A 17014-nucleotide genomic window follows, 5' to 3' on the forward strand; every position below is an offset into this window, starting at 1 on the left:
TGTGCTAATTATTCCCAAATCAAATCATTGCACAATTTCAGACACAACATCTACACACGTGAAACATGAGCATTTAAAGCTGCAGTGTGTAACTTTTGTTGTTCTTCTTCATCTGTACTGTATTAGGGTTGAGAATCACAGGTTGCCTCACGATACGATACGTGATACATGGTCCATGATACCAATACTATCGCGACGCGGCGATTCTGTGATAATCAATGTATCGCAAGACAATCATACAGCGATACATCACGATATTGGTCTACCTGAAGGTAAAAGAAACGTTGCAGGATTTCTCTGTTTATTTACAACATTGCGAACAAAAGTCTCATAAAGTCTATGTCAATGGTCAGCAATTGGTGGCCTGTGGGCCAAAACTGGCCCGCCAGCATCAGAATCTGGGCCCAGCAGAGACAGCCAGGTTTGGGGAGTAGATGTCAAACGTAAAAATAACTACTTACATAATTTATTCTAGAAGAAGAAGCAGTATTTCTTACAAATGAAATGATGCTCGGAAAATATTAACAGTACGAGTACGTAACTCACACACATTTGTCTTCGTATCAAGCTGCTGATTAAAGACATCGAGTGAAATCACCGTAATAACCACAACACGTTGGCTTTGACGCGCAACTTCTCCGCTTTCAGAAACCATTGGAAACCATCCAATCCTGTAATTACAGTAATGGAAAGTACGCTTGTGCAAACGTGTCTTCGATACTCGGTGTTATTGATCGTATTGATCATCGTATTGCGCAAGGAAGATTGGCGATACATCGGCAAATCCATATTTGGACCCACACCTATTATCCATTGTTTGCTTTTAGGGTGCACCTGTGTATCAGGGCGTGTCTCTCTTCCCTTTCAGCTGCGATACACGAGGGAAGACGTTTGTTTTGTGCTCTAGCTTCCTTAATTCTACAGTTTAGTGGCCCCTACATCAGCCCCTCAGCATTGCGTGAACTCATTTGACTGTGGTTTAAATGCAACATAACGTTTTTTTGTTTGCGTTTAAAGGTTGCCCACTACAGCTTTAAATTCGCCAGAATAAAACGTATATACAGTAATGCTCTGTGTCAAATCGTGCCGCGGGAGTCTCGCCACAAAACGGGAAGCTCGCCACTTTCCTGTTGCGTCGCGCAAACACGGTTAAGCCGTGAATTGTCAGCGATAAGACGCTCCAAAGTGGATTCAAAGCACTGTAAGTCAATTTCACAGATTGGACGTGGACGCCATGTGCAGAAGAATGAGGCGGCATTATGGGGGGATGTGGGTCGTAGAAGCGCCAGCTGGATATTCAGCTGCAGTGGAGGACTATAGTGGTATTCTATACGAGAAAAATACGCCATTACACATTTATTGCATCAGTCCAACCGACCACGGTTGGCTCATAATGAGGAGAGATTGTAAATGAAGTAATTAGGAACAGGTATGGATGCTGAGAGGAGGAGAAAACATAATGCTGTGGTGTACTTCTGTTTTCCCAGAGTCTGTGTGTGGGTTGGACTTGTGTTGTTAATTAACACCGCTTCTGTCTCCTCTGCTCTGCTCGCCTCTCTTCAGGCAGCAACAGACAGCACAATTGGGGCTTTTCAGGAAGATTTGCTTGCTACAGTTATGTGGGACTGTGGAGCTGCAGAACGCATGAATATCAATACAATCACCGCCGACGCTGCTGCTGCTGCTGCTGCTGCTATACGAGCAACAAATGAGAGACCGGGTGCAGATGGGGAAAAGATGCAAATGATATGAATAATGCAAGCAAACAATGAGATTAAGGACAATTAGTCAGCACACTAAACCTCAATCAGTGCACAGTGACAATGAAAATGACAAATTATTTTGTTTACGTGCGTCTGGAGTCGACGCTTCGCGGCACTTTCGTCATGAAAAATCGCTTCTTTCGACGTATAATCTTCTACCGTCGTCCCGACTCAGTGAAACAACGCGAGCCTGCGCGGGTTCTTGAGATCCACATCCATTTTGTGGAAGGCTACGTTCTGAAAAAATCAGGCTTTTATATTCACCTGCTGTCAGAGAAAAACATTGGATTTAGCTCTAAATTTCGAAGGTGAGGGAGCCAAATGAAAGCACTTTGGCATCTACTTCATGGCGTGATGAAAAGAGCCGGGGTGGACACATGAAAGGAAGAGCAACACAACACAGAAATGGAGTTGAGACGCGTAAAAAGCATGTGCGATTGTCTCTCCGTGGCCAATATGCTTTTGGAGAGCTACTTTACGCCAGACACAAAAAAACAACAACACACAAAACACTTTTTTACTTATTTTCTTATCAAGTTTTTGCTGCTCAGATCTCGGATCAAAGATGATATCAAGCACTTCAGACGTCGGCAGCTCAGGAGCCGAGAGAGTGCAGACGTCGTCGGGAGACACACACGTCGGCAAGCACTTCTGCTCTTAAGTTTGAACATGAAACGCTACTTCTCTTTTTTTCCTCCCCTCCCTGATGGAATTAAAATATTGAATGTCTGTGTATGTTGACAGTTTTTCTTTTCCCAGACACGTCTGCTGCTTTGTTTTGGTCGAAAAAGACAGGAACATTCGAGTTCACGCCAAAAAACGTCCTCTCGGATTAAGAATAAGTGGTTAAAAACTGGAGCATCTCAGACGGGCGTGGGATATTTATACCTTCTGCCTCATTCGCTGATGATCTGTGACACAAAATGAACACTGGATAATGGTGTTTGTGTCAGAGAGTGTGTGTGTATATATGGGCTAATTTGATATGTCTCATTGGTGAGATAAAGACCCGTCGCAGAACTCCATAAACAAATGACATCCACATCATCACTCATGTCGTGTCACGGGAGCAGAGCTATGAGAAGTCAATAAGGGAGTAAGACAACTCGCTAATCTTCTCCAGTGTGATTGCCGGCACATAAACATTGAAGATGAGAGGCTGTGCATCATTCAGAAACGAGGCAATTCACCAACATACGCACACACACACACACACGGACTAAAGAGACATCAGTGCCTCACTCCCCGTCTAAATCACAGTCACGCGTTGCTCTCAAAGTCACACCGATAACACTTTATAGTTCCAAATGGCTGACCGCTTAACAAACAACCCCCCTCCCCCCGCAACCCCCGAAGAAGACCCGAGGCGCCGCCGCGCCACAAACAAGAGGAACGTGACCGTGACAAGTGCAGGCAGCTGCTCACAGCACCTGCACCGTGTCCCGGCAGGACTGACTTCACCTTGGTGCTGACGGAGATGGAGATGGAGAACAATGACGCTGGGTTTGAACGATTCAAAAGGAATTTAAAAAATATAAATAAAAAAGAAAACAGGCATACAGTATGTGAGATTTCGGTATTATGTGGTGAATTACCAACGCAGAGAACTCACAACATGGAGGCGAAAGAACACTGATCCACAGAGAAGGTTAATGCTACACTACATGCATGGAAACAATGCATATACTACTACTACTAATACTATGAATACTTCAATTAATACCATTACTACCTATACTACTACTATCACTACCACCTCTACTTCCACTACCACTTTTACTACTAGTAGTAGCCCCACTGCTACTACCACTTCTACAAACTCTACTATTACTAACACTACTAACACCACTACAGCCACCTCTACTACCACTTCTACTACCTCTACTATTACTGATACTACTACCACTTCTACTAACTCTACTATTACTAATACTACTACCACTACTAATACCACTACTACCCCTTCTACTACCGCTAATATTACTGATACTACTACCAATACTACTAACTCTACTATTACTAATACTACTACTTCTACTACCACTATTATTAGTTATACTACTACCACTGCTATTACTAATACTACCACCACTACTATTCCAATACTACTATTTCTACTACCGCTACTACTACTACTACTACTACTACTTCTACGACCACTAATACTACGACCACTACTACTGCTACAACTACAACCATTACTGCCACTCAGTGGTAGAGTGAGGGTTGAGGGTTTGATTCCCGGCTCCGCTGGTCTTCATGTTTTATCGGTGTGTTCTGATGTTGATCTGACTGTGTGACTGTGTGAACGTGTGACTGTGTGAACGTGTGACTGTGTGAAAATGTGTGTGTCACAGCAAAACAAAGAGCTGCATGTGAACGTGCGAGTAAATATTTGTAAATGACAAAGTGTGAGAGTCGAGAGAAAAAAATAAAAGCAGGTTAAATTAGGTAAAAAAAAAAATCTATCACAGCCTCCGAGCAGTGAAGTCATTATTCTAAATCCTATAGACAGTTCTCAGAGTGTGTAGTTTGACTTAACACTGAAAAAAAGAAAAATGGACACACTAACAAAGGCAAAATAATCAAATGATGAACTACTTCTCCCTCTCTCTCTCTTCCTCTCCTCCTCTCTTCCATGTCTTGTTAGCTGAATCTAATGATACACTAAAAATACCTCCAGATCAAGGATGGCACCGTCAGCGGCACAAACACGACGAGATGAAAGAGCAGACTGCTTTTTTAATGATACACATGGATTATTACACAGTGCTTTGTTTTTTGTTTTTTTTACTGTACCTCTCCTGTCTCTGTGCATGTTAAGGCACACCAGGGTGTACGCTGAACTGTGAATATTAAACACCAAAGTGTGAATGTATGTGTTTGATTTCAGGTTATATGACTCTGTGAATGTACTGTGTGTATCTCTGCTGGTTTATCTGCCTTTTATTTTTTTACATTTATTTGAAAATATCTCCCACAATTTGCAGCCAATTTAAACAACTCCTGCTACATTCAACCAGTGACCAAGAAAAATGGTGGAAATAGTTGCTGACTAAGCATTCCAAACAACTACTGGAGTTAGCAACAACAACAACAAGTTGCAATAAACCATAAACCACCACTATTGGAATTGCCAACCAAAAAAGAATAATAAGGAACAGGACAACATTAGTTGGAAGTGTGCAGAATCCCCTATTGCATTTCTCAATATTTTTAATTAAAACTATCAATATCATTATTATTATTATTATTTAGCGGGTTAGATCCTCCACAATGAATTTACAAAAAAACAATTAAATAAAAAAAAAAAGGTTATTAGGTCCCTTATCTGCTATTATTCTTTATTTCATCATCCTTTCCTTTTCTTTTCCACTTACTCTTTAAGACACTTTTTGAGGGTCTTCGCATGCAATAATCTGTAATCTGACCAATTTTGGTGGCAATCCAATGAGTAAAAAACACATATTCTCACAGTTTGTGTTCCAACTAGCCAGCAGCAGCAGCCATCCCCTTCCTTGGACCTGTAGGCGGGTTACCGTGGTAACCATGCTAAATAGCTTCTGAATCTTTTTTTCCAGGGCCAATCAATCCGAGGTAACAAACTGCCAACTAGTCATTGCGCCACCTACTGGCAACAGGAGGTACGCCTTCAGTCACAAACGTTGAATAATTGATATGAAGCTTTCAAGGCGTGGTCTACATTTGTCGTACTCGGTCCGTTGTTGTCTTAAGGGCTTTTATCCCATTTTTTAAAACTATTGTTTTCCACTGATTCAATCGCAGTAGACACTCTGAAATCCTGTCCAAGCAACTGAGGCGTTCAGATTGAAGCGGATCGCAGTCGAAACCACCTCCGTATGTGCTAGTCCTAGTAATGTAATTATAATCCAACAAGTTTTTTCTGCAAAATGATGGCTTCCAATTACTCTCTGCGAGCAACAAGGAGCAGATGTTCCTCCACATCCAGATGTGTACAGTACTAACACAGTTTGGGGTGTTTACCGAGGCTCGCTCGCTAAGGCGTGATCGATTAGTTCACCACTTTCCGTCAAATCAGCCACGCGCCGCGCGTCTCGCCTTTGAGCGACACATGGAGACCTGCGTGAAGCCAAAGCAAACACATCAGAAAATCCGGGCAGCTCATCATGTGAGATCCAGAGGAGACGCATTTCCCGTCGCTAATGTAATAAACACGGGGGTTTCAGCTTTCTGATTATGAGCAATCACATTTAACAGCTGCTGCCATTTTCCAGGAGCCATCTTACATCGTGCGAGTGGAGGAGACAGCTTCTTTGGGCACGGGAGACGACTAAATCCACCTCATTAATCCTTCAGCTGTACATATTCATCACATCTCGGAGGTGTGATCACTCTCTTCACTCGACACATGCAAGTCTTTTTTCTTTCTTTTTTTTACCTTGATACAAAATAAAATAATCATATTTCCTCTCATCAGCTCCCTGCCGGCGTTCCTTACGCTCCCGTCCTGGACATTTAACAAAATTAGCATTTGAAAATTGGTGGTAGGGAATTGTAACGACGCAGCAGCATCCGCACACGGTCATTGATCGGAGAGAAAAATAAGGGGTGTATTTACAGGTAAATGGGCGACGACTGAAGCGTATGGATTACAAACGCGGAGGGGTGGATGTCAGAAAACAACAAAGTACACACAAACACAAACACAGTCATTTAAACACACACACTCACAGGAGACAGATGGGGCAAAAGACACTGAACATTTGGTAAATTACACGTTTGTTGGTTGAAAGACAGCGTGACGCACAGACTTTCTTTGCATTCGATATGAAGCTGAGGCAGAAATCAGTTGTTTGCTCTTCATTTTCAGCAAAATAACTGCTGTTGAAGCTGAAGTCAAGAGGCACATTAAATCCTTTTTTATTATCCTTATATTATTATTTGCTTGCTCGCTATATATTAGAGGTTGACTTATCATTTTTGCTAATTAACCTCTGCCTATAATGCCATGGAGGCTCCACTTAGCACTCATTATGTGCCAGCGGCTATATTTGCTCAATTAAAATGTTCTTTTTGTTAAAAATGTGTGTGTATGCTGTGATTTTGTTTACTAATGATTAAACACTTTTGGCCCTTCTGCACTCCAAAGATCCTACTTGTAAGAAATATGGGGTCTAAAGCAGGGGGGGTCTCAAACTCAAAGCGTTTGAGAAGAAGCAGCTTCAAGGTGCATTCAATGGCCCTCGGAAATGTCTATACTTCTGCAAACTCATCGCTGTTGCCCCATTGTGGTAACAGATTCACATGAATGAAGTCATTCAGAGTCAGACATTTTCTTGTGGACTGTTCTGTCATTTTGTAAGTGGAGCCTTTGTGGTAAACTAATTGTTTTGATTCAAATTCATTGTGATGTTGCAACATCTTTTTCTCTGTTTCTGTGCGACCACTCGTGTGATTCTGCAGAAATAAAATACTGCACTAAAATAACTATTTTCTTTTTCAAGCCGTAACAAGGACGTAATGCAACATAATTAAGAAAAAGTAGGAGGCAAATTAATTTAAATTAAAATCTGAAAATGTTTAATTAAAGTGTGACATGGTGATTATCCCTAAATATTCCCTAAAAATGCCTGTGAAATACATATTTTTTGTTGTCGTATATAAATATGAAGCTATTTAACACCTTTACAGATAAAAGAATACACTTTGACTAAAAAGGTTGACTTACTGCTTATCCATTTGGCGTTAGGATCGTGGACCTTGAAGTCTTTTCTGAAGAGGTCTCCTACCGTCACTTTGCCCTTCAGAGCCAGGCGATCATCTTCACCTGAAAAGGAAGAAAAAGAAAAACTGAGAAACTCTTTGTTCAGCACTTACAGTGATGCGTGAGGTTTGAGTATGTCCATGTTCATTCAGTTTAAGTGAAAATGTGGTTATGGGGAACAAAACTTAAGTAATAAACGTCTAAAAAATAAATACATCTCATTCAGAAGAGATAGTAAATAAATGATTGCCAAGAGCTGAGTGAAAAATCATCGCCTGACATAATCCTGATCATCACTTGTTGTTTCTCTCAACTCAAAATCTGAAAAAAAACTAAATTGAACTGCATATTCAAACCAGCCTGTTTCTCTGGTTCTGTGTGTCCAGACTTGGCCGACTGACAGACCAACTGTCAGCGCCTCGTTCATCTGCCATGAAACGCCAGCGGATCAAAAAAAACAGAGCAGGAGGGAGGATGTAACGGAGCGAAATATCACTGTCATTCCACTTTTCCACTATTACTGCACAGACATGAGTGACATTTAAAAGCAATTAAAAAAAAAACGGCGAGTGCATCATAGTCATTGATCGGTATTTGACAAAAGAATATTGTAAGTAAGCCGCATAGGCTGCATTTCCATATGTGGTGTCCTGAGGCGAAAGGCAACGTGTAATAAAGCAAGATGACCGGTCTATCTGTGGGCAATAAAAATGGTCTGGTGCCCACACAGGAACAATCAATACCCACCAAACTAACTGTACAGCAAACACATGGGACAATACACATAATAAAAAAGACATAAGAAACTCTTTAATATATATATGTTGTTTTATTACTACTCCACCTCTGTTTTTACCTGCAGTGCCCTGAATCTGTCAGTGAATATTGTTTACAATCTATCTATCTGTCTATCTATCTATCTATCTATCTATCTATCTATCTATCTATCTATCTATCTATCTATCCATCTCTATCAATGGTCGTTTTTTGGGCGGGGGTAAATCTGATATATGATGTCCTGTAGATGGTCTTTAGCTGATATATTTCTTTTTTGTCCCTCCACGTGATGAAATACCACTCTATTAATATTAAAATGACATCTATCTGCATTTATCGTAGACAATAAAATGTCTTAATATAAGTACTTGAAACGTAACTATGTCTAAAATCTGGAGCTTCAGGGATTAAGCAGCATGAACGAAAACAAATATGCAAACTTGGATGGAAGAAAGAAAGTGTAATAACGATCGGATTATATTTTCCAATTAGTGAGACGATGGAAAAAAGGGACACGAGGAGCGGCAAACTATAACAAAAAGCTACATTTTTCAAAGACGGCGCGAACATAAAGATATATAATAGTAATTAAAGAAATCAGCCTTCACCCCCAGAGGCCTTTGATTGAGACGAGTGCGTCTCATCATCAGATCAGACGTGCGTATTTAGAGCTGCTGCATCCTGCCATTTCATTTCAGCTCAATTTCATCCATCAGTGCTCATCACATCATCTCCCGCTCTATAATGTGACTCGTTTCACCTCCGTGTGCATTAACTGGAGGATAAAGTGCGGCGAGTTCCTTTGGTCCCAGTTGTTGTCATCACCGCTGCTGCTGCTGCTGCAAAACTCAGTCATGTTATAAAGTTTGTGCTTAAACGGAGACTTTTTTTAAAAATGCTTTGAGGTTCTTCCGATGGACACACCGGTTTCCATGGGGATTAAAGATGAAATGTTTCGGGGCCGACCAGACCGTCGTCGTGAACGTGTGATGTTTAATCCCTCTGCTTATCCTGTCTGCGTCCACACTGCAGCTGGATGTCACTTCTCTCTCTACGTGTCTTTTCAGAAAAGAGAAAATCCGTACATCCAAGAAAATAATAAGAGAAAGAAATATATATATGTATTAAGGAGCTCGCTGAATAGCAGGCATATTTCCGTGATCGCAAAGGTTATTAATTTCCAGTCCAAAATGAAAAACATGTGTTCACAATGGCGACTGAGGCAGCCGGAGAAACCTGACCCTGACCACGGTCACATGAAAACATGTCCATGTATTTGTCTGTCTCCACAATAACATCATAACTTGTAAACTACTCTGCACCGTGTGTGTGAGCACATTTGTAATTTTCCCGACAAAAAACCCAGCGAGGAAGAAAACATTTCAAAAAACTTTAAATTACAAGAAAATGAAGATGACTTGCATCATTCTACAGGCTCATACTTTAGCGGCGTGTGTGTGTGTCTCTCTGTGTGTCTTTGTGTGTGGTATATTACACCGACCAGATGGTTAGACATCAACGGATCCTCAGTTGTGCGTCGGTTTCATCATGGGAAGACAAAAACACCTTTGACGGCATCTGCTCGCTGCATCAGAGGCTGCGTGTTACACAGACTGCAGGGGGAAACACGGTAACGCACACGAGCCGCGGCCTCCATCAGACGCACGCGCTTAGAGGGGGATAAATGATGAATTTGAGTTCGGACACCGCTGCAATTTGATAATTTGTGTGGCATTTCTCTTACTTTAGCTTACTTCTGCTTACTTTAACACTCACCAGTGTGTCATGTCTTCTCCGTGCAACAACAACCCTATTTCCGTGATTCATTGAGACTCTTTAGCTTAAAGTTAGCTAAAAGAAGATGACGCTAGCTCAAAGAGGACATTGCTAGCTCAAAGAAGACATTGCTATCTATCTATCTATCTATCTATCTATCTATCTATCTATCTATCTATCTATCTATCTATCAGCTGAAAGTTACCTCAAAGAAGACGACGCTAGCTCAAAGAGGACATTGGTAGCTCAAAGAAGACATTGCTATCTATCTATCAGCTGAAAGTTACCTCAAAGAAGACGACGCTAGCTCAAAGAGGACATTGCTAGCTCAAAGAAGACATTGCTATCTATCTATCTATCTATCTATCTGTCTGTCTGTCTGTCTGTCTATCTATCTGTCTGTCTGTCTATCTATCTATCTATCAGCTGAAAGTTACCTCAAAGAAGGCGACGCTAGCTCAAAGAGGATATTGCTAGCTCAAAGAAGACATTGCTATCTATCTATCTATCTATCTATCTATCTATCTATCTATCTATCTATCTATCTATCTATCTATCTATCAGCTGAAAGTTACCTCAAAGAAGGCGACGCTAGCTCAAAGAAGACTCTTACTTCTTGTATTTTTGTTCCTCTGACACTTTTTCCTCTGACACTTTTCCGTGTTTTCAGTACCTCAGACTCAGAGCTCCGCCCCCTTACTTGTGTGTGTTTTTTCCTCTGGCTTGGTTTTGTTTATTTATGTAAACAAACAAGTTCCTCCTTTCTTTCCTTCCCCCAAAATCAATCTGGATTTCCGCTCATTTTTGGGGTTCAGTCAGTTTATCCTTTATAAATCATCACAAACATATTACAGCTTTAAGCTTTAATCACCAATAAATAGCAACATAGAGCGTCTTATATCCTTTTTTTTTATCATCCCACCCTTTGGCCAACTGATGAAAAATATTTTCTTTTTAATTTTCACCAACTATATAAACACACCTGAGCAAAAAGGACTCTTTCTTTGGATGGCATTTGTGAACTGGCTTGTTTTTATGAACAAAAATAAAGTCTGTTTTGTAGACTTTACACAATTGCTACTTCAATTGTTTTTTTTTTTTATATGCGATTTGTAAAGCCTGAAGATTTGACCCATAAACACACACGACCCAGGATGTCCATATAAGGAGTTGTGTGCACTGCTCTGTGCCGCATAAGCACTAAGGAGTCGCGTGCGTGCAAATATAATAAATTCTGAAAGTCAGTTTAATCAGTTTAATTTTACAGTACAACCTTATTAAATTTTGACACATTTTTTCCTCATATTAAGGCATTTTACTGCACAAAAGCTAGTTTTATTTTTATTTCACCCAAGCAAAATTTGAGACACGTGAGAGTTGACAGTGAAAAAGTAAAACTGATGATCAGAGTGAATAACAGGATGACAGGGTGAATAAAGCACCACAGCTTCTTATTTCACTGGGTTCACCCGCCCAGATTTTTTACCAAATTACAGATTTCCTGCCGTGACAGAGATTAAATCATGAGGAAAATATGGTTTGGAATATTTATTGGCCGTTCTACTAAGGGTTTAGTTGAGGATGATTAAATGGAGAATTTTGATTAAGATACTGGTTCCGGGCCTTCTTCACGATTTGAAAACGATGCTATTTTGTCGTTTGTTCATGTTTGTCTTATACTTGTGTTGTTATGTTTATGTACTCAGCATGAGTGTATGATTTAAACACACAACTAGGAGAAATAAGAGTCTCCTGAATCCCCCACACAGCCAGAGCGCCATTCAAAAAATCTTCTCTTATAAAGACGCCCGATCGTTCTGCTGCCTTCAAGGACATCATTTATGTGCAGGGAATGTGTTTTTAAGAAGCTAACAAAAAACAAAAACAAATCATCTGTCTGTCAGAACATCCTCATTCTTCGTTAATTGCACCTTGAGGACAAACCTTTTGGCATCGCCGGCGCCTCGGCTGCGGCTCATGTGAGGAGATATGAGCTGGCGTGTTGTTTCCACTCAGTTAAGGAGGGTTCGTTGATGGATGTTCATCTGCCAGACGGAGCAGCCGCTTCCTAACTGCTCCTGACAACCACTTTGTGTATGTGTGTGTGTGTTTGTGTGCACTGCAGAGACTACTTCCCCCCCCTCGCTGACAAACATACGTCTGCTTCTAAACTGATAGCTCCGAGATACTAAGAGCTTGCTGTGTTCTGTTCGTCAGAAACAACCGATGTCCGATGTCGTGCTGTCGTGCTGTCGGTCTGACGGCGGAGGATTGAACACGACATTAATTTTGCTCGCGCGCGCACATCTCAAGTTACAGGCCAGAGCTACTTTAGCGACAGACAGCGATGCACTTCCCATGAATGATTCTGTTTCTCCTCGCTCATTAGTATTCCACGTTATCCTGATTGCGATCACATCAGGGATATGACATTGAATATTTCCTGTCATCTGCATCCAGCTCTGACTCCCCGTCTCCACAGATTTACATTTTAAAAAAAGTATCGACACCGATACGACGTTGGATGCATTATTCACCGGCCCATTAATCGCTTTTTCCTGCTCAGAAAATTGCCTTAAATCTCCTCCCCTGATGCTAAAAAAATTAAATTATGGGAGACAAATAAAGACTTGATTTGTTCAATATTTGATTGCCCTTTTATGTCGAAAAAAATTAAACATACTGAGTCTAAAATGCTGGAATTACTTGTCATGAAATATGCAACATGCTTTTTTTTTGTTCCTTTTTTTAAATGTAGCCTTCAAAACTCATTGATGATAAACGTTACATCAGCAGCTGAGGACGAACTCAGTACAGTTTTTGACCTTCTCACAGTCGGCACACAAAGTAAAATGACTCCACAGTAAATACGCCAGAGAAGCCGCAGTAATAGCTGACACCACAGGATAGTATGCAATTTTATCACACATCGAGATAAAGAGAGCTGTTGTGATAGTGTTTCCTTTCCTGTTCGCATTCTGGTCGACGTTCTGCTTCGTCACGACACTTTAAAAAGATTTTTGTAACGTTCAGATGATCGCAACTTCCGTGACACCCAGGTAACGTTTGTTTTATCGTGTCATGTTGTACTGGCCCAAGACGGTTTGGCGGGGATTCATTTTGGATGAATCCACAATTCACCCTTCAAATGCCCTGTGAGTGAAGTGCTTTTGCCCATTTTTTCAGAATAACTTTCAATATCTGGCAGTTATTTACAATTTACTGCATGTTTAAAATAGTGCAATAACATTAACCATTGGATTCCGGTTGGACCAAGTGGATTTTGTGGATTTGGAGTCGTCCAGATTCCTCCCACAGTCCAAAAAACATGCAGGTTAGATTCAGTTGGACACTCTAAACTGCTCACAGGTGTTCGTGTGAGAGTAAATTGTAAGTTGGCCCTGCGATGGACTGGCATTCTGTCCTACCTCCTCTCGCAACCCTGCATGAATAAACCTCGTAATGAATGAGCCAGACTCAAGATTGAAGCAGAAGGAAAGAAAAAAAATGAACGAATGAGAAAAGGGGCCGCACTCAAAAAACACAGGATAGCGAAAGACAAAACAGACGCCCGCGCTGGACTTAAATGAACACCCACACTCACATGCACATGCCAAAAGTGCTTCTCTTTTGGAAAGAACCACATCCACCAAACATTATGTGAAAATGTCAAAAGTGATCGAAATCATTACTCTCACAAGCTAAAGTTCTGACATGACTTTCGTCAAGTGAGTTCATGCAATCCATGCATGAAAATAAACATGTTTTTGTTTTTGCTTTTCATACGAGGAGGAATTCACGTTGAATAGAGGCAGAGGCGGTGAATCCTCCACAGACAGGAGTCAGAGTAGACGGCATCGGCGTAACAGATTGCCGCAGCGTGGATCTAAGGAGATCATCATCGCCCGCGCGTGAAATACAACCACACTTTCTGTGGTTATCTGTAATTTAAATGCCTGTATATGACAAACTACAGCTGTTCTCTTCTTTAAAAGAGACGGCGCTCAGACAAAGAGACGCTACGTGGCGAGATGTGACAACGCTGTCATCCCAGTTCTTGATAGAGAAAAGATTGAGTGCATCGTCTGAAGTGTTTCTGAAAAAAACACAACATTTGTTCACTTTCTCTTCTTCATCGTGGCTCGGATGAAAAGAAACCTTTGTACAATTCGTCTCTTCTCTTTCACATCATGCACAAAAACACACAATTAAATCTGCCCCGAGGAAAAACATAAACACAGCAATCCTGCTTTTAACGAGTGTATAAGAGCATTCCCGTTTGGAAAGTAGTCACCAACGCCACGAGTTTGAATTTTCTCACCTGATTTACAATGTCAGAAAACATTTAGCTGAAGAGTTAATGGCCTCAAACGCTCGCCGCGGCTCCTCCGCAACAGACCGCGGTGTCCACTTTTGTAAATGATGTTCCTATTTAGAGGAAAATAGACGATAAGGCAGGGGTGACAGGCGGTGTCTGTGGACAAGGGACTATATTATGGTCTGCTTTGAAGAGCTCCAGTAAAGCAAGTGGACCAAACAACATAAACTAATGGCTGGTGCCTTCTCTGTACTTTCTATTTTTAGCAAATATCCAAAGCCCATTATCCTTAAGAGCTGATGTAAGAGATGCTTTTTCCCTGTAAATCAACATTTAAAACATCATATGTCCTCATTTTCCATGGTTCTCAAACTGTGGCGCGTGTACCACCAGTGGTACGCGAGCTTCCTCTGGCGATAATTGGAGGAAATATCAGAAATACTGTTCTACTGCATATATACCAGGGTGTATTAATCTAATTTCACTTTGTGAGAAGAAATCAGCCTCCTGTGACTTTGCTCGGTCTGTTTACGCCACTGTGCTTTAACGTCGGTGATAATGTTGTTATATTTACTCAGGTGGTACTTGGGTATAAAAAAGTCTTAAGAACCACTGGATTAGATAAAGTCGCCAGAGCAGAGAAAATCCCACATCATTTATCATCTTGATGACCAAACATCCCCACAAAAAAAATAGCAATAAAAAAAAATCACAATTACTAATTAGAAATTCAAATAAACAAGCCTTTATATATGCATGTGGTGTCTTAATCCTGTAATTGGCCCCTGCTTTTTTTCCCCACCTATGGAAATATGTGCAGCTTCAGACATCAGACATCTTGCTTTTCTTTTAAAACACATAAAATAGCTTTTCTATTAGCAATTGTACCTGGTGCTTGGTACTTTTTTTAGTACCTGCTCTGGCGAGGTTCCAAGCGAGCTGAGCCGATACTAAAATGTGACGACGACAGACTGCCGGCCACTGATTGGTCAGAGAGTGTTGTCATTGGAGTGCGATGTAAAAAAGACTTGAAAATCCCTGAAAACGTGCATTTTTCTCCAATGTTTAGCAAAGGAAAGATGTCTAAGATGTCAAGTCTGGTGTATTTAGCAACAGCACGCTGTAAGCTGAATCACGACCCACTCAGTGATATTTCAGTTCAGTGACTGTGTCATACAGGAAGTACTGAACGATTCTGTGAATCTAATCTAATGATTCAGTGCCACTGAAAACAACTGCTTTACAAGTCACTAGTTGGTGTGTTTGTGTTGCATATAAAACCGAGTCACAGCAGTGGGGCTATGATGACTCCGTCCACGTTGAGGATGTACTATAGTATCTATATTTTTGTCTGCCTCTGAACTCTTGATAAGCAGGTTGAGTGTATTTTCCAAAAGATGAATAATTCCCTTACAGGTGCAAGACAAGGATAATAAAAGCCCCCCAAAAATACCATTAATTCATAAATCTCAGGTCTTATATCTCATGGAAATAAAACAATAATCACTCAAAACTCTGATGAAAACGCAATATCATTACGCACCCAGACACACACACACACACACACATGAAAATAAACACCCCGCGCAAACAAACGACTGTCCTTGAGGAATGATTTATAGAGCTGCAGCATCCTGCGCTGCTCAAGATATAACTAATTAATCCACACACACACACACACCAACTTCAGAAACAGGACTTCAAGCAATCAGAATATCCCAGTTGTTGTAAATTATAACAAAATCCTTCTTTAACAAGACTAATAGACCGGGAGACCTGCTCGTGTTGAGACTCGGTTCAGAAACCGCAACTCTGTCTGAGAATCAACAAAGGGATGGGGAGAGATAAGGGGCGAGCGGTACAAGCTGGAGGCGCCACTTGCCAAGCCTCCACTTTTCTCCTAATTCCCAGCAGGCCCCCGCGTGTTTGGAAGAGGCAACATTAAACAGCTCGAGTCCATAACAAACACCCCGGGAACAAGAACAGGTCACAGCCAGGAGGTGACGAGGCGTTTCAGGCTCCGCTGCGTTGACACCTGCTACTGCACTAATATCAAAGCCGGCGCTTATTTTTCCTTCCCTGACACCTGTCGAAATCTCCCGGGCTTAAGTAGAAAACAACAATTTTGAATTTCCTTTCACGCTTACCCTATTTGCCGCAACACGCTGACATTCTGTGCGACACTACATGCAATTTCCCCTGATAGAAAATCATAAACAGGAGCGGGGTGATTGCCGTCTTTGTCACTGATATATAGCACACACACACACACACACACACAGTGGCAGATGTAGTGACTGATTTGGCTCTGGCAGCACATAAAACCATACAGAGAACTTTTATGAGCCCGGAATATGAACAGATGACTTACTGATTAAATCTTTACACACATAAATCTGCAAAAATTGAACGCCTGAAGGTCAATTAAAATCAAACTCAACTCAGACGCTTGAAATAAGGAAGCAAAATGTACACGTTCAAAAAGTGAGTTCTAAAGAGAAGTTCTGAAGTCTCTGTCAACGTCTAGATGGTGAATTCTGACCTCACAAACACGCCGGAGATAAAACCGTGGAGCTCAAAAACAAACTTATCTTTCAAATGACGCGAATGATGGATTAAAATCATGGTTAAATC

The 17014-nt window shown here is 41.1% G+C and overlaps 1 protein-coding gene across 6 annotated transcripts in view; it reads right to left on the bottom strand.

Annotated features, from left to right (window-relative positions):
• The window catches only part of dpp6a (dipeptidyl-peptidase 6a), a 268421-nt gene that overhangs the window by 60996 nt on the left and 190411 nt on the right, over window positions 1-17014 (bottom strand). For all 6 annotated transcript variants that reach the window (XM_058632254.1, XM_058632261.1, XM_058632266.1 and 3 more), the window contains one exon: window positions 7474-7572. In XM_058632254.1, coding sequence (XP_058488237.1) covers window positions 7474-7572 — 99 coding nt within the window. The remainder of the gene's footprint in view (window positions 1-7473; window positions 7573-17014) is intronic.

Source organism: Solea solea, chromosome 1, assembly GCF_958295425.1.
Source record: "Solea solea chromosome 1, fSolSol10.1, whole genome shotgun sequence".
NCBI lineage: Eukaryota > Metazoa > Chordata > Actinopteri > Pleuronectiformes > Soleidae > Solea > Solea solea.